The 23,134-nt window shown below is 36.6% G+C and overlaps 1 protein-coding gene across 11 annotated transcripts in view; it reads right to left on the reverse strand.

Annotated features, from left to right (window-relative positions):
• Positions 1-23,134, reverse strand: part of BIRC6 (baculoviral IAP repeat containing 6) — a 151,175-nt gene that overhangs the window by 105,841 nt on the left and 22,200 nt on the right. For all 11 annotated transcript variants that reach the window (XR_014944694.1, XM_015857677.3, XM_015857679.3 and 8 more), the window contains exons 9-21: positions 21,861-21,919; positions 19,800-21,188; positions 13,256-13,405; positions 12,509-12,734; positions 8,075-8,235; positions 7,253-7,384; positions 5,716-5,847; positions 5,262-5,440; positions 4,481-4,611; positions 3,096-3,257; positions 2,859-2,990; positions 2,498-2,595; positions 1,032-1,179 (exon numbers count right to left, since the gene is read on the reverse strand). Coding sequence is in view for 10 of the 11 variants with exons in the window: in XM_015857677.3 (XP_015713163.1) it covers positions 1,032-1,179; positions 2,498-2,595; positions 2,859-2,990; positions 3,096-3,257; positions 4,481-4,611; positions 5,262-5,440; positions 5,716-5,847; positions 7,253-7,384; positions 8,075-8,235; positions 12,509-12,734; positions 13,256-13,405; positions 19,800-21,188; positions 21,861-21,919 (3,099 nt within the window). In the remaining variant the exon portion in view is untranslated. The remainder of the gene's footprint in view (positions 1-1,031; positions 1,180-2,497; positions 2,596-2,858; positions 2,991-3,095; positions 3,258-4,480; positions 4,612-5,261; positions 5,441-5,715; positions 5,848-7,252; positions 7,385-8,074; positions 8,236-12,508; positions 12,735-13,255; positions 13,406-19,799; positions 21,189-21,860; positions 21,920-23,134) is intronic.

Raw genomic sequence — 23,134 nt, forward strand, 5'->3', positions numbered from 1 at the left:
AACAATAAGAGTTAACACAAATTTATTTAGAGAAAAAGGGCAAATATAACAAATTTTGCCTGTATTATTTCAAACTACTTTCTTCAATCAACTGATATATCTCAAAAATTACCATTTGCTACTATTTCACAAAAATCATTTAAGAGACATATTCAAACAGCATATCTTGCTAATTGATGAACCGTTGCTATGTAGTTTTGGAAATTTAACACTGCCCTGGAAATATGACATATAGTCACACTCAGATATGAAAACTGTAAACCTGAAACAATTAGAGCAATATTCATGTCTGCACACAGTGAATTAAACATTTACCTCAAGTCAATTAATTAAAAAATAGAAACTTGGCCAAATTATTAACCAAGACTAGAAAAGCAGAATGGAAAAGCTGTATAACAGCAGAATGCTCCCATCATCATAATATGGCCTTGGAAACTGCTGCAAAAAAGAATCACCAGAAATCTCCTTTAAATACAGCACGTAAACCCAAAGTTAACACAGACAATTGGTTCAACATCTAAAAGATGCAAAATTATAGCCAGGAACCATACTGCTGTGTAATTTAGAATAAGAACGCGTATTACCAGTGAATTACTCCAATGTTTATACTTAGAATGTGACATTCAGTAACAATTCTTAAAATATACAGTCAGCTCGAAGTCTACAACTTTATGAGGTATTAAGCAGAACAAAAACTATTAAGTATTTTGTATTCCCTCCCATACTCGAAAGAGATGATGCTTTGTTAATCCTTACACTAAATAACTTAAATACTATTTAAGGATGGCACAACTTCAGACATCACTTAAACACTTGCTGACCTGAAGCGTGCTGTAAATTGCAGGACAGTAATTTAATTCACCTTTACCTTTGCAACAATTTCTCAGAGCTACATGATACTAAACCTTGCTCAAATACTGCAAAATGGATTTTATTTTTAAACAGCCAACAATTTTCAGAACACTTGAGGGTAGCATCAGAAAGTTTGCATTTTTGTCTTTTAAGTTTACAACAACTGCTGCCCTTAGTACCTTGTCTGTAGTAATGCTTCCATAGGTGTCAGGCGATCCTGCAGTTGTCGGGACACAGCAGTTAACAGTGATGCACAAGCTGTACTACATCCTGCCAAATCTTCATCCTTTACATAATTCAGCAATACAAAATACCAATACACTGATCCTGCATTAAAAATATAAAATAAAATTAATTCCAAATGAAATATCATGTGAATATTTCACTCAGAAAGGCTATTCTATTCATATAATCAATGTAAGTGATAAATCATGACACACATATGAACAGCCCAAGTGGGAAGAAACCTCAAGGATCACTGATTTCCAACCCTCTCACCACAGGAGAATTGCCAATTTCTAGGTCAAGTACTAGATCAGGCTGCCCAAAGCCCCAACCAACCTGGCCTTGAACAGCTCCAGGGACAGGGCACTCAACCTCTCTGGACAACCTGTTCCAGCACCTCACCACACTCAGTTAAAAACTTGCCCCTGACATTTAATTTAAACTAAAAGAGAGAAGATCTAGAACTACTACCTACTGTCCAATTAGTATCTACTCATGCAAGAGGTTGATTTCTCTCCTGTTTACAATCTCCCTTTCTTTAAATACTAGAAAGCTTTAATGAGGCCTCCCCTCACCCTTCTCTTCTCCAGACTGAACACGCCCAGCTACTTTAGTCTGTCTTCCCAGGATAGGTGCTCCAGCCCTCTGGTTTACTTTGCGGCCCTCCAATAAATGAACTCATGAATTACAGAATACAAACTTGGAAATATTCTTCTCTCCTCATCTACCAATTTTTTGGGGGTGTCTTTTTTTTGAGGGGCAGAGGGAGTGAGCAAGAGGAGTAACTTTAGCGTAGAATCATTCTGTAATCATGCTTCCACAAATACTTCTCACTGGCTAGTTCACAATGAAATAAACTAAGGGTCCAGAGAGAAAATTTTGCGCATACTTCTTTCATTACTTCTGCACTCTGCTTTCACTAAACACAATCAAAATGCTCTTCCCACTTCAAAATGTGAAGTTAAAGGCTCTAATTCCTCCAGAGTCAACTCTCATTCCAGATTCAGCTCTTTCTTTTTATCTTGTTTTTGGCTGCTGCCTCTATCCTGTATTTGCTGCAGGTACTTCTCCATACAGATAATTTTGGAAGCACAGCGCACTTGTTCTGCGTGAAAACAGAATTCTTAGCTCTCTCCTTTCCTCTTCCCTCCCCTGTGCATTCAATATCCTCTGCAGCAGTCTGTTACATGTTTTAACCATGTTAACACTTATTATTATGAGGTCTCCTAAAAACTTTATTGCCTCAGCATTATAAGGAAGGCAATTTGCTTAAATTTCTACCATCCATCACTGGACCAGACCACACCAAGAAGCAGTCAGTACTAACAATTATGGAATTCCTATTCTACAAGACAGTGCAACAAAACATGACAAACAAAGGTACTGTGTTTTTGCATGACAATAAACATTGTATACATACCACCTGTTGCAGCAGCAGGTAGAAGAGGCATATTGTCAAGTAAAGCTTTTAGGAGAACTGATCCAAAACCCTGCTGACTTGGGTCACACCTGCCATTGCTACAAAGAAACACACAGCCAGACACTTTAATGTTTAACAAAGTAAAAAGGAAACATGAGATCTCCTCCAGAAGATGAAGTAAAAAGCTGGATGTCCTCCACAGTCAACCCCTAACATATTTTTCCTTAACAGAAGTTCTAGATCAACTTGTCTATAAATTTACACAATAAACAATCCCTATATATGCATTTCAGATTGCATGTAGAACACCCAAATACACCTTTACAAAAGGCATCTGCACCTCAAATAAAACTGCACTCACCTGATGCAAAGTGCAAGAAACCGCGCACATTTGTGAGCTATGCTCCGCCCAGCTTCAAAGAAACAAACACGTATTATATCAGAGACACATCGGCGTGTTTTGGAAAGCAAGCTGTCGCTTCCTTCCTTTGAGCTGCAAAAACAAGACGCATGCCTTAGATAATCGTGTAAAATTGCTCTAATAGAGATGATATTGACAAACAGCTACACTAGTTTACAGACACAAATTCTCTCTCACCTGCCAGGTCCATTTGAATACACTCCTGCTAGCCAACAAAGAGTGTCTAGCACAAGGCTCTGAGCATGTTCGGTGGTCAGATCATCATCTGTCTTTTTGCAAAGAGTAGTGAGCAGTTTCTCATGGAACTCTGAAAACTGCAACATGGCACACCGCTGAACTCTGGGGAATAGGGGAGATAAAAAAAAAAACAACAATTATTCAGTGCGGTCATTCTCCTATTCTCCTTCTAGTTTTGTAACCTGTCTTAAGATGCCTAGGTGACAGTTAAAGCAGAACATGCGTATATGACATCTTCCCTATATGTTTAGACGATAAGGGATATGGTTTAGTAGGAAATATTGGTGATCTGTGAATGACTGGACTAGATGATTTTGGACATTCTTCCCAAACTTGGTGATTCTATGATTCCTGATACTTCCATTTTCTGCTCAATTGCTGTACATTTAATAAACTTTATTTCCCCCCCCCACATTTACTCATTTATTAAGTTGTAAATTTAAGCACACTTTGATTGTCTACAACATTATTTCACAACTACATGCATGTATCAACTTCCAGCGCATTAAAGAACCTGATGCTAATTTATTCAGGATCCCCTCTTACTTTGTAGTTCCAACAAAAGCCATCACCAGAGGCTTTCTGGAAAACCAAAAACAATTTTCTGCTGGAAGATTAGTAATATCAACAAGCTTACAAGTCCATGATCACTTCGAACCATTTTCAGAGCCATTCTTTATTACCATATGCCTGTCCTTATGTTCTGAAGCATTTCACAGCATGAAGCTTCACTTCCACTAGAAATTTATTTCTTTCATCCTGGAGGACTCCTGAAATTCTTTGGTGAACAAAAACCAGTCCTAAACAATACTACCGTTTTCTTGTCCGTTTGATCTGTAGCCTATTATACAATTAATTACATTTTATATTGGTCTTCTAAAACATCACTCATGCTAGAAATTCACATGCTTTAGATTTCTTTGTATCTTTGACTATAAACACCAATACAGACAATTCATTCTTTGTTCTGAATGCTTTGTCTTTATCTGATCAACTGACCCTACAGCCCAAGTGACAAGATTTCTGCTCTTGATACTTAAAGTAAAATTATGACTATTACTTAATTTTGCTACTCATTCTTCAAATACGTTTTGTTTTTGCTTATTTTAATGAAAACACACACCCTGTTTGAGTGCTATTATGTACCGTTCCCTTTACAAGTAGGCCAAATAATCACTTAGAACATAGCTACATACATTAAGGATTATATATGTTTTCCTATCACAATTTGCACAGTACAATGCCCTCAAATGACTTACTGGACTTCTCATATAAAACATAATTATGAAGTGAATATTTCCTGTAATTATAGAACATCTACTAACCTTTCCTTTGATATTGAAGTTTTTTTAAATCTTCGAATTGTTACAGAGACTTCTTGAAGTAAGTCACAACCTCTAAGATTATCTGATTTTCTGGAAGAGTTACCGGCTTCAATTTTGCTGGATGGTTTTTCCTGATGTTTGGAGAGGAGCAGAAAGGAATTAAAGGATTTCAAAAATTGCATTGTTTTTGATTGTTGCATCTATATACTCTGATCAGGACAAAGTACATACAGCTAAGAAAAATCTCACTATGAGCACTAAAATATTTACTGCTTGTTAGCAACTGCACAGGGAAAAGTCAGGATTTTTTAAACCAAAGAGTATTTTAATGTATTGTACTAAAGTGGACTACTTATATGCAAAGCATCAAATTTAGCATTGTTTGTAGTTTTATCATGTTCTAACAATTTTAATTGTTTCCAATAAGAGGTACATCACATCATCCAATCTTCCAACTGTAACAATCAATACTAAAATACACTCACATACAAACCCTCATGAAAGGGCAAGGTTGATCAGCTACTAAAAACCACTCACAAAAACAGAAATTTCAGAAACAAATGCTCAAAATAGGAACTAAACTTTCACAGAGGAAATAACTTCCAAGGAACAACTCTACAACTCTGATTCTTGAAAGCATTGATACAACATAAACTCTTAACTTAAAAAACATAATTTGTCATGGATCTTAATTTTCTTAACAGCTGTTCTGTTTTCTGATGATCTAAACCATACCAATTCTACAACTTTAACACAGATGTCTTTCTTGGCTATTCAGTACCTTGCCTGCTGCAACTTTTGCCAATAATGAAGCAAGGGAATGACCCTTGTTAGTCTGTGGTTTTAGAGACGGTATTCTAACAACTGGCCTAATGCCACCATTGCAGATTTCTTCCGTTCCTCTGTCACTCACTGCTTTAACATGAATTAAAAAGGAACGGTACTTGCCACCGGCCATGCCTGGAAGTGAAGAAAAAGAAAAGAGGTGGAAGAATATGTTTAAGTCACAAGGGCAAGCTATAACACCTTTCAGACATACAGCATACACAAGCAGAGCTCAACTACATTAAGTAAAGTACTTTAAACATCAGTTTGAAATAGTAAATCACTATTGTGTTACATATGGCAAAATGTGTCAACATGAAGACAAATTCAAACCAAAGTCTGACTACAAACGTACAAGATGCAATTAGAAAATGCATATTTCATGTGAATAGCACAGTAAGCTGTTTTACCTTTAACAAGCTTTGGACTTGTTAGTGTCAACATTCCAGCATGTCCTGACAGATCAAGTCCAGTAGCCAACCATACTGGACCACAGAGTATATCCTCCTTGTGTTCCTCCAAAAACGGACACAACCTAAGACCTTGAAAAAACATGAATAATATGGATCTGAACTAGAAATCCTAAAGTCATCCTAAAATCTGATCACTTGCAGGGGTTAAAAATACACTGTGTCAAAGAGACTGCTAAACACACATAAAATGGACACTGAAAAAATGACAGATACTTTAGGTTCACTTGTAGCCATTCTCCAATGAAATCAACAGAGCTAACTGACAGTTTTCAAATCACTTTCAGTTATATCAATAATACAACTGTGGAGAAGGACTCATGAGTTCTGGCAGGCAAAAAGCTCAACATGAGTCAGCAATGTGTCCTTGCAGGTCAGAAAGCCAACCGTACCCTGGGCTGCATCTAAGGAAGCGTGGCCAGCACATTAAAAGAGGTGATTCTCCCTCTCTGTTCTTGTGAGATCTCACATCAACTTCAGAGCCCAAACACAGAGAACAAATGGATGTGCTACAGCAGTTCCAGAGGAGGGACACAGGGATTATCAGAGACAGCTGGAGTACCTTTCCTTTGAGAAAAGTCTGAGAAAGTTGTAGTTATTTAGCCTATATATTTGAAGATTCTGGGGAGACCTTATAGCTAGCTACCTTCCAGTAATTAAAGGGGTCTTAAAGAGGCTCTTCCTCAGAAAATGTAGAGTCAGGACAAGAGGTAATGGTTTGAAGCCCCCCTTCCCTGGAGGTGTTTGTGGCCAGGTTTGGTGGGGCTTTGGGCAATGATCCAGTAGGTAACCACCCTGTCCACAGCAAGGGGATGGAACTGGATGGTCTTTTAGATTCCCTCACAGCATAAACTGTTCTGTGATTCTATGACAGTATGTACACCGACCATCACAGAACCACAAAATATACAGCAAATAAAATGATGAACCAATGCATTTTGAGCCACAACAACCACTGTGTCTCATAAAATAAAAAAAAAGTAAAAAAAAAAAAAAAAAAAGCAACTGACCAATTTTTTTATCCCACAGCATACTGAAATGATCATCCACTCATCCTTCTGATGATTCATAAGCATGAAACAGTTTTTCTTTCCAACACCTTTTCACTTTTTTTTTTTTTTTTTTTTTTTAAATCTCTCCATTGATTTCTCCTTCCCTACTCTGTGCAACATCTGTCTTGGAATCATGCCCTAGATAAGGCTGATCGCAGAAAAGGTAAGGAAGACTGATCAACAGACCAAGAAAAAGAATCTATGTTCCCAAACTGAATCACTCCAACGATTAATTTTTTCTGTTGGGAGTCAGCTCTCCTCAGTCAGATCCAATTGAAAGGCATCACTGAGCAGGACTAAGAAATGAGACTGTTTCCAATGGCTAAGTAATATTAATGGAGAAGTTCCAGTATATACTCAAAACATAAGTTTAAAAAAGCAAGCTTACATTTTAAACAGACTATAACAAGTTAACTGAAACTTACATTGCGGTTCCTCTACATCCATATACTGCATTTCTTCACTGAATTCAACCAGTCCTGGCTTTCCATTTCTCTCTGTTTCAACATTATGAGCTGGAGATAGAGGAAATGTGATCTGTCTATCTACTGCTGCTTCTGGAGAATAAAAGAATAACATAATTTATAAGCATTGCTTCAGGTTCATAAAATACAGAAGCAGTAGTTTTCATTGTTATCAGCTTTACACATTTTACATATTAAGACTGCAACTGCAGAAAATGTTATAAAATATTTCTCTGAATCCAAGTATCTGCTCCTGGCAATCAACTGAAGATTATTCCTAAGTAATTAGAATCCAGTACTGAAATTCTAATGAGCTAAAAGAATTGTCTTTCACACCGAACATCAAGATATTATTTTGATAATACTTTCTTTTTCCAACTGAATGCTCTTACAAATCATAGACGGGAAGACATGTAAAATGTTTCAACTGTTGACCTCCAGTTTGATTAACTATTGATAGCAATTTTTTTCATTTGTTTGTTTAATTACCACAGGATTCAAGCAACACAGAATAAGAATTTGATTCGATCTCTCTGAACCACGTACTTCTCATTTGGACATAATCAGGATTCTGAAACTGTTTATTAAGCTTGCTTTCCCAATTTACCTTCTAACATGTTAAGTGAAAAAGCGAATATGATCCTGAGAAACAGAATAAAGTGAAATAAGTAGAAAATGAAAATATTTACATAATTTCAACCAAGTCTTCTAACATACCTCAGAGAGTACACTGATTCTGAGGAAAAAAAATTATTGTGAAAGATACCTCAAGTCCTTTCTTACCATTGACTTTTCCTAAGCCTGGAGCTTTATTTTTGAGTAAAGTCACTTGAATTTGGGGAATGTTTGTGATGTTTGAGTTCAAAACAAATTTGAAGTCCACATGCCCAACCATACAAGCTTTTGGAAGAACCAGCTCAAAGACATGTTCGTCCCAGCTGTTGCTGTAAGGAAAAAAGGAAAACGAAGATACATCATTAAGATTCAGATCAAGTAGGCAGCATTATCTAGTGCATACTTCATCTATGCACGTGTTTCTTAAAAAAAGAAAAAATATTTCATGTTAGTTGATATACACATTCATTTCTGAAGTAGAAGCATTTCAATCTGCAGTTGCTCACAATGATTTTATGAAGAAGATTTTAAAAGCCAGTTGACAGGGGGAAGCAGAACAAGTCAATGATTGAATAAAAACAGCAATGAAGATTCACATTATCTTCATTACGTTGCTGCTCCCATACTATAAGTATCAGTTTTATTTCTAGCAAAAAAAAAACAACCCAGCATGCTAGAAAGGGATCTTCGGATTGCTGTACTATAAGAAAGCATGATAGTAACTGCCTTGCAACCTTGTAAATTGGCTTCCTGTATTATTAATTGTTAAACAGTGTCACTTCTCAATACCAGAACAGCCACATGCAGGAAGCCCAAAATACGAGTTTCAAAAAATGTATATACATGTATACACATTTAATATACTTAGTAATTTACACAGGGTGAGAAGTGCTTCTTACCACATGCACACTTAGGAGCCTGTGCTGAGCAAAACGGGTGCAGCTTTATTTTAATGAGTCATATTTTCTTTTAAAAGCCAATCTTGTTTTAGACAGAAATTATAAATTATAAACTTGAGAAGTAGTCCTCAAAGATCAGTTCCACAGCTTGATACAAAATGGTTTGCAATAAATACTTCAAACAAAAGAAAAGAGCAATTCAAATAAAACTGACTGAGCGAATTATCACATTAAGTTAATTGCTCTTTCAGACACATTTATCAGTAACTGACTTTCAAAAACACAGCAACTTCCATAGCTTGCAATTATCTAATTTCAAAACAGAGAACACTAAGAAACTGTAAGCTACATAAATTAATGTCCAAATGTTTTTCTAACAACTAAAACACAAAAGGTATTTAAATCAAATAATATGCTAAGCACCAAGTATTGTTCTGAAGACGCATAAGGAGACTAAGGGTCTTTAAAAAGTATACTTAATTCTTTGCAGTATTAATATCCCTGAAAGACACTTACCCCCTCAAGCAAGTATATACTTCTGAAGGTTATTTGAATTACAACTTAACTACAATCTCAGTATTTCCTTTTTCATCATTAAAAAAAATAGGACAATGTAAGAGTTGTTTTCTTTCAAAGAACATATTGTGTTACTAAAATGAATCTACACATTTAAGTCATCAGAAGACAGTAATGAGCAAATTCTAAAGTGATAGGTAAAATAATCCATTTTTTTTTTTTTTTTTTTCCTGCTGCAATAAACAAGATTAGACCTTCAAACTCATTTTGCATATTGTGGAATTTTAGAACTAACCACTTAATTTGAGAATGGTTTCATTTTCTCTTCAATGACTATTTATGAAATTAACCATCTGCCTTTTAAGGCATCGGTTTCCACCTCAGCAGTCCCAGACGCACTTGAGGCCTTTGATGAAGAAGAGAGAGTTCAGGAGCTTTGCTGCAATGGCAGCAATTAACAGCCTGCCCAGGAAAAGCAGGGCTGCCAAACTAGCAAGTTCGTATAATGGCAGCACTATTCACGCTGCAGTAGAAAACTTCTAGGCCAAGGGGAAACTGGAAGTCAAGAAGCTCAAACAGCATTTGCAATTCAGACACGGCACAGTACAATCCACACCATTATACGCCTCCAGTTATTTACTGTGGATCTCACTGAAAACCAGAAACAGAATTTCAAAGTTCTCTCCTGCTTTCAAAAAAAAAAAAAAAAAAGTACTGAAAATTATTTACTTTGGAAGGTGGTGAAAGATGGACAGAAGAAAGCCTCTCTGGTTTTGATTTATGAAGCAACAGTGACAAATTTTCAGCTAATAAGTATAAATAGATAAATGAAATAATGAAAATTTATTCTAAAACCTCGGGGAAACTATTTAGCACAAAATAATACTAAAACCTTGTCAGAACCATTCATGCCTTTCCTGGGTCTTGTAGGATACTGAGCCCTATACAAAACAGAAGGTGTGGAGGTGGGTTTTCTGTTTGTTTTTGGTATGTTTGAATATTGCTATAGACACTGTGCAAAACATGAAGTGAATGAGACATTCAAAGGAACAAACCTTTAGAAACACTAAATAATCTGTTCATCCAGTTTAAGCTAAAGTAACACAACAGCTGGTCCACAGTGGTCTGCTGTAGACTGTATGCTAGAAGACACACACTGTCATACCAAGTTAGAACTGTGAATGGTTTACTCTATAATTTTTTTTTTTTTTTTTTTTTGACACAAAATTCAGTAGTAGATGCGCCAAAGGAGGTTTTAAATATCTAGCAGGTACATGGTATAATGGCCCTACAAGAAGGCCCCATATTAATCTCCAGTACTGAAGAGATCTCACCTGTGGCAATGATTAATCTAGTTATAGTATGAGTGAAAAACCTCCTATTTCATCAGTTTCAGAACAATTTGAAGTATTCCTAATATTACAGTATATTTTTAAAGAAAAATATACAAGACTATGTTCTAAATGCAAGTTTACCATCATTCTCACAGCTACAAAATATTTTCCAACATCTCAGTGTTTCATCTTTCACGACAACTGTACTTTGAGCTGCACATTCAATTCCAAAGAATAAAAGCTGGGAAGAACATGAATATCTAACTCTTCATTTATCCCTTATTTTTGAAGTATGTCTATATAAGGCTAAGGTGTAACATGGTGTGCTCCTCTGAAATACTCCTACAAAATTATTTCCTTCTAGCTGTTTGTTAAACACGTGAATTACTGTATCAAATTGCATCACACATCCACCTAACCCTATAATCCTGCTTTTTGATAAGAACTGGCGTAAGACGCAAGGAAGAGATAAAGGAAAATTCATTTTACAGACCAACAAAATAATCCAGAAATGAAAAAGTTTCTCCCAAACAACTTTTAATTATGAACCTCACTTTTAATCTTAAAAATCTATATTTTATTCTGCAAACGAATGGACTGTAATTTGTCTAAATGTGTCATTAACATCTGTTATAGGTATATATTACTAAAGTAAGTATTTAGTCACATTCCTATTTTACTTTGCACATATAAATCTTTTAATGTTCCTAAGCTAATGTTTCAATTAATACCTATTAACTTCAATGATTTGTTTTTCATAACTATTAGGTGGCATTTTATTTTTTCAACTCTTGCAGAACACACCAGATAATCCACAGTTATTACTAGCAGTTATTACCTCCTCTTCACTTGGTGTAAACAGAATACTTAACTTACACAAAGCAAAATCACAAGATAAAAACAGCTTTCAAATCCTTTATTAACTATAGCTTATGAATATTTAAGTTAAAACAAGTGCAACTCATGCTAGGTGTCAGCCCTGGAATGCCTTCAACCCTTAATTCCAGGCCTGTTTCACCATCTCAAATGTGTCATGAGCATATGCTACCTCTCACTTATTTTATACATCTTTTTTTCCCCCTCCACATATGTTCCAGTACCCCTAGTGCCCTTTGGCTTCTTTGCTTTCAGCCAATTGGTGTTCAGATTGTGATGCCTAAGTGTTTGATATTAAGGCACTTTTATGGATACGTAACAGCCGGACCCAAAAAGACCCTGCAGTACCTTATTCAACAATTCCATTAAAAAAACAACACCAAAACAGCACACTCCACAGCTTACAGCTATACTTTGTCTTTTCAAGAATTTTAAGACAAAAATACCATGTACAGGCACTTCATTTAGGTTTTAAGCAAATCTTCAAAAAGACTGCCGCACCACTGTCTCAGTCTTTACAATTCCCAGCAAATTCCAAGTTCACGTGCCAAGTGTAAAATAAATAAACAAATAGATAGATAAAAATCAAGTTTACACAGATACCGTGCAGCATAGTTCCCATCGAAGAAAATTCTGCCTAAGTTTCATCACAGTAAAGGTCCTCTATTGATTCAAGGAAATGTTTCACATAAAAACCAATTTCATTTGACAGGAACATACAAAAATCCACGTTCTATTTTCTTATTAAAAAAAACAACAACTGCAACACAGTTTGTATTAGGACGAGTACTTACAACAATACATGAATATACTACAACAACTAAGGCAGGAAGAGCTGCCTTACAACCCACAAAATAAAGACCAGACTCTATGAAAGTAAACATTATTAAACTTGCACACTATTTAAAAACAGTGAAGTCACTCTAAATTTGTCATGACAGCAGCTACAATTCTTTTTGTATCATTATTCTACTTACCTGTCTGTCTGTAGCTTCCAAGTTCGAGTGTGCTGAGCTGCATCTCCATGGTGCTGCTGGTGCAAATGCTGAGGATGCCTCCTTTGCTGCTGTTCTTGCTGGACTTCTACCCAACAGGGAGGGACAGTGGCTGAAAATCGTGGTGTCAAGGTCTCAAAACGGGTCAGTTCTACCAGAGATGTCAGTGTTTCAAGGGAAAATGGCTGGTCCACCAAAAGATCAACTCCTGAATAATTATACAACATAAATATTTACTATACAAATTATTTTTTCTCCTCAAAACGTCATATAAACATTTTGACAGGAAAATCAAACTGCTATATGTAAAGGTAGCTTATGCGTGACACCAAGATAAGTCGAAAAAAGAAAAAGGCTATGAGGACACTGAGATACAACTAGAGCCATCACAATGAAGAAGCTAGCCAGTTACATTTCAATTGTGTAAAGCTGTTTAAAACACTTTTTATACCCTTATGGACTCAGTCTAAAGAAAATGAATGTTTTACATTCTGTGACAACAGACACATGGCATTAGTGTGGAACTTAAACATTTTATCAGAGTTGTTTAAAGATGACAGACTCAGAGTCAGGCAGAAAACTCACTCTTATTGGAAGAATTATTGCTTCTGCTTTTTAATCTATGAGGCAGGAAAACACTGAAGAGATTAAAAATAGCTCAGAAGTTTGATTTTTATAATATAAATATCTTAATGTACAGCTTGATACATTTAAACATGAACAATTTACCTGTAATCCCCGGACTAGAAGGGTTAGATAATGGCTTGATGCCTTCTGATGACTGCTCTACACTTTTGGAAAGCGATCCATCTACAAGTATATCAGTTTCATCTATGTCATCACACGTTCCTCCAATCTGAAGGAAATGAAGCTCTCCACCTAAAATCAAAGTTGATGAAAGAAGTTTAGACAGGCATACAGTTAAACTCAACTTCCTGTTAAAGTGCTACATAGTTATTACTGTAATTATTGGATCTGCTATTATTTATAAGTGAAAATTCATTCTGCTTTACTATTACAAAATTTTTCAGAGTGATAGGAAAAGAATTACAGAAATACTAACTTCACTTGTGAGTACCATAAAAGGAAAGAAAATATTAGTGGAGAGAAGAACAATGAACCAAAAAGTTAATGAACCAAACAAGCCCCAGCAGACACCTCACATCGGAACTATTGTTACACTTTCTGTAACTCAAATTATGCTGTAAACAGAAAATATTCCATCACGTCAACTCACAGCATACTACCTTGTTGGTACATGTTGCATTCATTTCCTTTCAATGTTCAGTAACCAAGAAATGAAAAAATTATTTTCCTACTGAACTCTCCTAACTAAAGAGCTCTTTGCATTGTACTGTCAGAATAACAGCACTGATCTGGTCAGCAGTCAAAACAGTAATCCCGAAGTTTTCAAATGACAAGATGTTTTGCAAGAGACTTGAAACAGTCTGAGGGAGTTGCCTTGAATGAATTCGTCACCAAGTGATGCACAAATACAAAAATCAGTGAGAAGAAATGTTCAATTTTACACAACGCTGGGGAAAGAGTGTTACCAGTTACAGTAGTTACAAAAGTCCTACTACCCGGGACTTAAATAGAAAGTAAAGTCCTGGCAGGCCTTCTACACTATTTTTTTTCTATTTTGAAAATTGACTCCAGGATGCCATTCAACTCTCAACTTGTTATGAAAAAGGCAAATTATCCAGACAGACTGAAATCAACCTGAGATAACATAGGTAATAACATCCAAAATAAAAGCATAATTAGCAGGTTTGAACTAAGGGAATGTGGGGAAGTGAAGCACACAGATGGAAAGGCGCAGAGAGATGGTGCAGAGTTTACTGGATCTCAGTAAGACCAGACCAAAAAAATGGCTTAATAAAATTGAAAATCGTTGTTTTAACAAAACAGAACTGAAAGAGAAATATAATAGCTTGAATGACCAAAAAGAAGGAATCTTTCAACACACAGAATCAGTGCAGAATGTCATGGGAAAATCCACACTGAGTAGAAGCAATGCTGCACAGTTTCCTGGTGTTTGAAGATCGATAAGATTCATTATTTTTCCCTCTATCTTTCTAGAAGAACTATGTCATGAGGCCTTTCCTACTGAGATCCAGTAAGAAGCCTGCACTGCCTGTCCCCCAGCACCCCCACACATCTACCCTGGTGCAGAACAGTACATTAGTAATAGATGCCAAGAGTCAACAAAGAAAGAACAGTAAATACTTAAACGTGAGCTTCCTTGAGATTAAATAGCTCACAAATTAGCAATCTTCTTAAACAACAAGGATTAGGAACGTATAATTTAATGTAGACCTTGACAGCTTAATTTGTCAGTACAGCAAATCACACTTTGTTTCCCATTATGTTTTCAGCTCAAAGATCATTTATCAGAATGATCTCAATGAACAAACCTGAGAATCTCCTGCCCTGGAAATAATTAAGTACACTCTAGTGCAATGGAAACAGATTGGCTTGACCATCTGCCATTTTATGTCTCAGAGCAGGAGAAAGGCTCAAGAGCTTAGGAAGGCTGTGGGTTTTCCTAAGGGACTTGTGTCAAGGTCTTCTTATTCTGTAGTTGGTTGCGTTTGTTCTGTTTCATTTTAGACAAGGAAATAATTTTGGATTTGATTATTCGATTTTCAAACCAAGCTTCTGTCACTATAGCAGAACACCGTTAATTAACAGCAAGAAAAAACCCGCCTTATGCTTTTATCCATGTAGAGGAGAAAGACATTTTCCACATTCCTAAAAGACTGCGGCACTCTTCCAAGAATAAATTCTGTGCTATTTTACTTCCTCATATTTGTTTTCAAAAAGCTTCTGTAAAGAAGTTTATCACGAACATCAGTAACGCAGTATTAGCCTATAAAACAATTAGTGCTCATGCAAACATTCCAAAACCCTGCAGGTGGCTTTGCTTCTGTATCACAGAAGCAATTGCTCTCACAGAACATTAAATGACCTTTTGATGATACATGCTTATTTGCTGCAGTTACCATAGTTTCTATAGTCAAGTGTCAGGAAAAAGCCTGAGAAAAATTCCTTTTTTTTTGCTTTGTCCTTACTGTCTCACTGTATGTACTATCAGGCTCAAACACTGACTCACATGGTATTTTCTAGCTCTAGTAATGAGCATGATAGGTAGTAGATGACCTCAAGATGCTGCTTTTATCACCTTTTGGCAGAGACGACAAATGGTTCTGTTGAACCAGCAAGAGGATATAAAAGCTTACATTGACTTACTCAGTAAGCACCAAGGAGAATAAGTGGAAAAATATTATCGTCATACTTCCAGAAAGTAACAGATAAAACATTCAAAACATCAGTTATTTAATTCCAAATTATATTTTAAATCTGTATTTTGCTTGGACTCAGGAACCTGTGGATTGTACAAACAACATGTTAAAACCATAAATCCATTCAAATAAATCCCAAGCTTCCTCCAAGCAAAACAGTGATCAGTTCCAGGAAAGTGGCACCGACACGAGATAGAGAACATGCCAGAGACAAGGCCTCTAGAGTCGAAGCCAATCTGGTGGAGTGTTCAATACCCTGAATGTATCGTGCATTCTGGAAGGAATTCAGACTAGTGACGCAACCGCTGATAGCTACCACAACGTGAGCACAGAATCAAACAATACTCAAATAGATAAAGGAATTTAGAAAACTAAGCCAAACCACAAGAAAACAGCCACTGAAAAACTTCCAGTCCTCCTCATCTCTTCGGTGGGCAGCACAGAAAGGGTTAGCTCTAAACACACTTGGTTCAGAACCCTTCAAAAATCTGCCCAGGAAAGCTTACCAAAAGCCTCGCTTCTGAAGAATTTTCTCTATTCTTGGAAATCTAAGCTGTTAAATACCATCCTGGTTTATGAAAAAAAATAGAATGCAACTAGACGAACAAGCGAAAGTTACTACTTCTAGCAAGAAATAATTAAATGCACTATTATGGGATGAAAAGAAATCAGCTAGCCAGCAGTTCTGCAGAAGAGAGTCTTGTGAGTCATATTATAAATCTAACTCAGTTTCCTGCCTAATAGTGCAAACGCCTTAGTACATATATGCACACAAAGTATGTACTAAGGAATTATCTTCTCTTCAATAACATCCGTGTCTGCTTTTTGGGTCAAGAAATGTAGACTGGTTTGAGAAGGTCTTTTGGGAGGGCAGAGTGGTATGTTTTTCTTTTTTTTGTTTGTTTGTTTTCTTTCAAAGCCCTACAGGAACATTTAAAGAATTGGAGATACTTGTTTTATGAAAACAAATCACTGGAGGAGTACAGTATCTGTCTTCTCTCTCTTTTTTTTCCCCTTGTAGCAGCCTTTGCCATGTCCACAAGGGACACAACAACAGATTTCAATCAGCAAAATTATGCAGATGAAACTAGAAAAAAAAAATCATCAATTATGAGATTTATTAGAAGAAATTTTGTGAACAGGCTGATAATGTCGCCCATGTCGAAGAATTCTAAGAACAGAATCACAGAATTGTAGGGGTTGGAAGGGACCTCTAGAGATCATCCAGTCCAACCCCCCTGCCAAAGCAGGCTCCCTACACCATGTAAACAGGCTGATCTCCTTCTGAAATACTAAATGTAATTGATTCTGACTTGCAGAATATCTCTTAGGAACATTTCCAGTATTAATTCTGCTGTGGCAAACAATTCAGCCCCTCCTCAACCCTTCAGAACCCAAGGACTATGAAGGCAGCTCTTTTCTATTTTTGTTTTCAGTGTTCTATGGAGATGAATACTCTACACCGATCTGAAGAGCAAGAAATGTATTGTAATTGAGAGACACAAGATTTGGTGGCATTAATTCCCAAATGTACAAAAGCATCATCCAATTCAGTCAGGCTTGCAACAAGAAATACGAGTATAGACAGCTCACTTTTGACAAGATCAAATGTCACTCTGAAAAAAAACATATCAGTAATTCCTTCACAAAGAACTGCTGCCTATCACAATCACCTGTTAAACACTGGAGGCAAAGTCTTGGCAAGACTGTGTACATAAGAAATCCAAACACAAAAGTGCTTGTAAAGGAATGTGTAACAGATTTGCAAGACTGACTACATACAATGTTTGTGGCCTTCTTTCATAGCTTCTAACTGTGAATGACTTAGAAAAAGAGAATAACCAACTGAACTGGCACGATACTAACCAGAGTCTACCTTGGCCAAGGGGAAGAGAGGAAAATAAAATGCAACGAGATTAAAGTCTACAATTTTAGTTGTCAGATCTGGAACCAAGAATACACTTCTTCCCAGAGGTCAGCTACAGGCAATCCCTGACAACACAGACAGAAGCACTTTAGGCTGATGCCCAGATGCCACGTTTTCAAGTGTGATAAGAATATTTATTCCCAACTACAGAGATGGACGGTGCAGGTGTATAACATATTTATGTACAAACACTCAAAGCCTGTAACACTTTTTCACACAGAGGAAACATTTCTCTTCAGTTATATCTTAAAGATGACTACAGGGAAAATGGTATGATATACTGAAGAAGATAGTATGTCAGCAAACATCAACAATAGGAAGAGTTGACTATTCTACACACAGAACTTTGAGAACACAAAATATGTCTTTGCCTCCTCCCACCATCTAAGCAATTGAGAATACACTGCTCCACTACTATTCTTGAATAGTTCAGAGAATCAGAGAACACCATGTTTTGAAAGAGACTCACAGGGATCATCAAATCCAAATCCTGGCTTCACACCCAAAATTCAAAACATATATCTGCCAGTACCAATACCTGGTCACCTTCTGGTGAAGAGTCTTGTCCTAAGCCCCAGCCTTACCTTCCCTACACACTCAATGCAGCTCCCCGCCATTCCCTTGGGCCCTGTTGCTGTCACCAGAGTCAGCATGCAGCTGCAGCCACCATGAGGCCTCCACTCAGTCTCTTCTGCTCTGGGCTGAGCAAACTGAGGGCTCTCAGCTACCCCTTCTCCATCTTGCTTTCCAGACCCTTCATCACCTTCACAGTCCTTTCTAATAGTTTAATCTTTCTGATATTGAGGTACCTAAAATGTTCTCCAATGCCATTCAAGCGTTTTCAGTGCATGGAGGCTTCAAACATTTTATGGAATATTTTCACCTTTGTCACTCCACTGCAAGTTACTTGCTAGGATTAACATTCAATAAATCAGTGAATTGCTCCATGCCTTTTCCAACACAAATCCTTGTTATACTGCCAGTCTGCAGGCACCACCCTATACACAGCGGTTAAGGCCAAAGAGCAAAGACTGCAAAGAGATTTTGGAAGAAGCCTGAGAAAACAGCATTTCAGAAATAAATAATTAAGAAATATACCTTCTCAGTCACCTGGCAGATAAGCAAGAAATTTAACCTTCTTACTTTAGAATGATTAGGGCCGGCTAGGACTGAACACAACAAAAGTTAAGGGAATTCTATGCAAATGTATAGCAAGTAATACAACAAAAAGTGTGTACCAACAGTAAAGCTTTTTCATTTGCTTTTTAGTTAGTATTTCTGAATTTTACCCAGTATAGTTATGTAATAAATATTTAAGATAAATTCCTTCCTTAAATGCCTCAAATTTCAACATAAAACAGTAGGACTCCCAAGCTTCAGTGTATCTGGTATAAAATCCTGAAACCCAGACATCTAAACTCTACAGCTTTAGACCTGGTTTGTCAGAAGTGAGAAGAACTATAGCAATAAAAGTGCCTGAAATTTAAAAAATGAATAGAATTACAGTGTGTTTCTTACAAAAAATTTAACAATCTTGGATGGAAGGTCTAGCTCTCACAGTCAGACAGAGTAAACTCAATTACAAAAAGGCCTAAGCAGAACGAGCAGTCCTATGAGAAACTAAATAATCTTAATGGATAGTGAATGGAAAAGTGAAGGTATATAAAGCATCACCTTCTCTACTCTCTTGAGTATCTCCAATTACAGACAGAAGACATTACTCTGAAACAGAAATCTAGAATAGAAATAATTACACAAAAGAATTACTTTTATTTGTTTGGAACTTAAGCAAATCTGCGACACTACAACTAGTTCACCGATACACTGAACATACCCAAGAGTAATTCTCATTTTAGAGATTAAAACCCACATTTGGGAGAAGAAATCAAATGGAATCCATGCTCTCTAGAACAAAAGTAAACTGTATATAAATTAAAGGCATTTGCCAATTGCTGTTTTGAGATTTATATTCTAACATCCTATAGTACAATACAACTACAGTCAAATAAACACTAAGAAAACATCTTTAAAGAAGTCTTACCTTTGGTGCATGCACATAATCTGTCTGTGCCCGAACAGTATATCACCGAGACAAACATATCTGGTTCCTCAGTGCCCTCCTTTTTAGGCGGCTCCACTTTGGCCAGAATTTCAAAGTTCGAAAGATCTAGTATTTTTACATATCCTCCCTGAGTAGTTATTACCAGGTGCCCAAGAGTAGAGATCTCAGATCTTCTGTCTCTCCCACTGCCATTTTTAGAAGTTAATTGCATTTCCTCTACAGGTTCTTCACAGTCATCCTCTCGATTATCCAATATATCTGGTGGGAGTAAAATCATTGAGGTAATTGTGTCTTGGGGGTCTTTGATATGCTGGATTTTTACCGGTTCCTCCTCTAAAGTAACTATTCTAGTGGCATAATTCATTTTATAAAGCACTAGGTATCCACCACTAACACTTCTCTGTTCAGGCTGAATTATTAAAGGAGTTGTTACATCTGCTGGTGGCTCATGTTGGATTACATCGATACTTGTGCCATTCACTACAGCAAGACTTGATTCTATTTCACCCTTCCTTCTATTACATAGTGCTGAGTTTAATTTATTTAAATTATTCAAGGCCTCTACTTGATTTATTGCACTCAGAGATTCAACAGGACAAGTCCGAAGTCCTACTAATAAATGAACTCCATCTGCACAAGGAGTGATTGAATCTACACAAAGGTTCTCCTCCTCTGCAAACTTCGGCAGACGCAGGCACTGAACCAAAGTCCCAGGCTTGGGAACCATAGAGCTCCACTTGTCCGAGTCCGGAGAAGTTAGGTTGGCTGCAGCATCTGCAAACTGCTGAATATACGTCACAGGGGGATCCTGTAACAGCAACTGTTCTTGACTGTCCAGCTCCATTTCAATGATCTGTGGAACTGTGAAACCATCTTCATGAATACTTTTACTTATAAAGTTCACCTGTGAAAAAAGTTTTCCTCTTTCATCAGACTCCTTAATGCTGTATAGCAGCAATACAGGTAAAGTCCTCCTTATCAGAGGGGAATTCAGTTCTGAAATAGTGCAGGATTCATTGTCAGTTGATCCCTGTTCTGAGACACTCTCACCTCGAGTCCTGCTTAAGCCATCCAGTGACCGCTGAGAGTTACTGCTAACAGGAGAGGTAGCAGGTGATTTGTATGTTAATAGACCTCCAGCTAATAAACAAGGAAAGGGAATGTTGTGTTGTTCGACATGTTTTTCCTTCATCTTTTCACTCTTACAGTTGGCCAAAGAGGGGTTTGCCCCAAGTTCTTCCAGATCCTTAACCGTGTCTTCTAGAACATTCGCAACAATTTCCCACTGAAGTTTCTCAGGCTGCTGAAGAATGCTGAGAGCTGTTATATCAAGGTTGACTTCTGTCGTTTCTTTTTGTGAAGTATGCCCTTTAAAACAGAAATTGTTAATACATGTTCAAAAAAAAGGAATCATAGTATTACAAATATAACACACCCTCATAATTAAGAGAAAGTTACTGCTCCAGATTCGGTGTATTACAGTGTTCTGTTTGTTCAAGACTTAATAGCCATGAAACAATAGAAAAGGTCTAAAAACATTCCCTCAACATAGGCTCTTGTGTGTATGCACATGCTCTATTTCTCCTCTCCTGTTGCTCCTGATTCAGAAGAGCAAACCAATTATGAAAAGCAAGCACGTAAATCTTCCTTCTCATAAATATTTCTGATTAGACTCTAAGAAAACACAGCACTGTTCTGCTTCCATCTGAAACCTTTGTTCAGAAAGAGAAAAAAGCTAGTTTTTAAATCAAAGACCATGTATGAAAGGAAATTAGATACAGGAACTCTCTGAAAAAGCCCCCCTGAATTTAAAGGGCTTTCAATAGCCGTCATTCGTTCTTTTTTTCAATAAGTTCTTTTTAACAGTTTTTCTTTTCTCCTAAATGTACTCTTTCCACCACATGAATGACAACTATTGGCACTTCTTCTAGGTCTAATACCACAAATACAATATCCTCTGCTTTAGAGAGGGTTTAAGAGCCTGAGAGTAACAGTTTCCTTCCTGACCTCTACATATTACACAGATCAAATATAACCTACCCGTTACAGATTCTGATCTGGAATGCTCTTCACTGTCTGAATCATCCAGTAGGTCATCACTGAAAAAAACCACATGTGTATTAATGTTACCAGCATGCTGTTTGCATTCCTATTCTTCAATAAATCAAATGAGTAAAAACCAACACGTATATATACTTATATATACACACCAAATCTTTACTATTACCCCGTATTTTTTAGTCATCATTCTGTATCTGTTGATGAATTAGTAACAGACACCATCACGTGATTTTGTCAACAGACGTTAAGACAGTAGAGCAAACTGTGCTTTTATCTAGTCTCACTTTGCTATTGTATTCCCAACAATTCAGACATAAATTAAATGAAAATGAAAACCAGTTCGCAGAAATCTTTAGGAAGGAAAAACTTTCTAAAAACTGATGACAAGCTTTTAAAAATTCTTCAAAATAGTCTCTTAAAGGTGGAGCTGCCAGACTGGTTTTCAATTCTACTAACACAATGTTGTAGCTAACACAGAAAGTGTCACAATTCAGGATAGTCCTGTTCCAGTCATGTGTAATGTCTTCCTCTCACAGCACTGCAGCTATCAACATCATTCTCTCATGGTTCAAAATAACTAAATAAGTTCTGACCTTCTCAGAAAAACAACAAACACAAAAGACAAACAAAAACATTCCCTTCAGGAAATAGCATGCAATCATCATGTTGCTTTTAAAAACACTACCAGATGCGTTGTGTTTTCATAAAGGCAGATTCTGTTCAAGATCATTCTTCATGAGAAATAGGTTGCTTAGTAGTTCTAAGAACATACAAAGCTTTACACACTTGGCTTTTTAATACAAGAAAAAATTTCCTATTACAAGACCTTCAAGTACAGAAATAAGTGTCTTCGTAACTTTGGATTTAGTAACTCACAGTACCAAGTTAGACTCCCACATTTAAACAAACTGGATATCTTCTCCACTGGCCCAAGATAAAAGTATTTTCTTTAGACTCAAACATGATCAAACTTTATTTCACTGGACAAGAGCAACAATTCAATTATTTATCATCTACCCTCTCCTTGAGTGGGAAATAGAAAGGAAACTTCATATACATTAAGAAGAACAGAAGATGCTTAGACTTGAGCACCCTGTATTATTTTGTGAGAGTTTTAATGAGAAAGGAGTTTCCAGTAACATACTGTAAGTAGTATAAATGAAGGAATACTACTTAATCTCACTTGGCACTTCCTAAGCATCAGCATACCTTCTAACTTATTTAAAAGTTAAAGTCACAAATGAAAGCAATTT

This window comes from Coturnix japonica, chromosome 3, assembly GCF_054131305.1.
Source record: "Coturnix japonica strain WE chromosome 3, WE-NBRP24, whole genome shotgun sequence".
Classification (NCBI taxonomy): domain Eukaryota; kingdom Metazoa; phylum Chordata; class Aves; order Galliformes; family Phasianidae; genus Coturnix; species Coturnix japonica.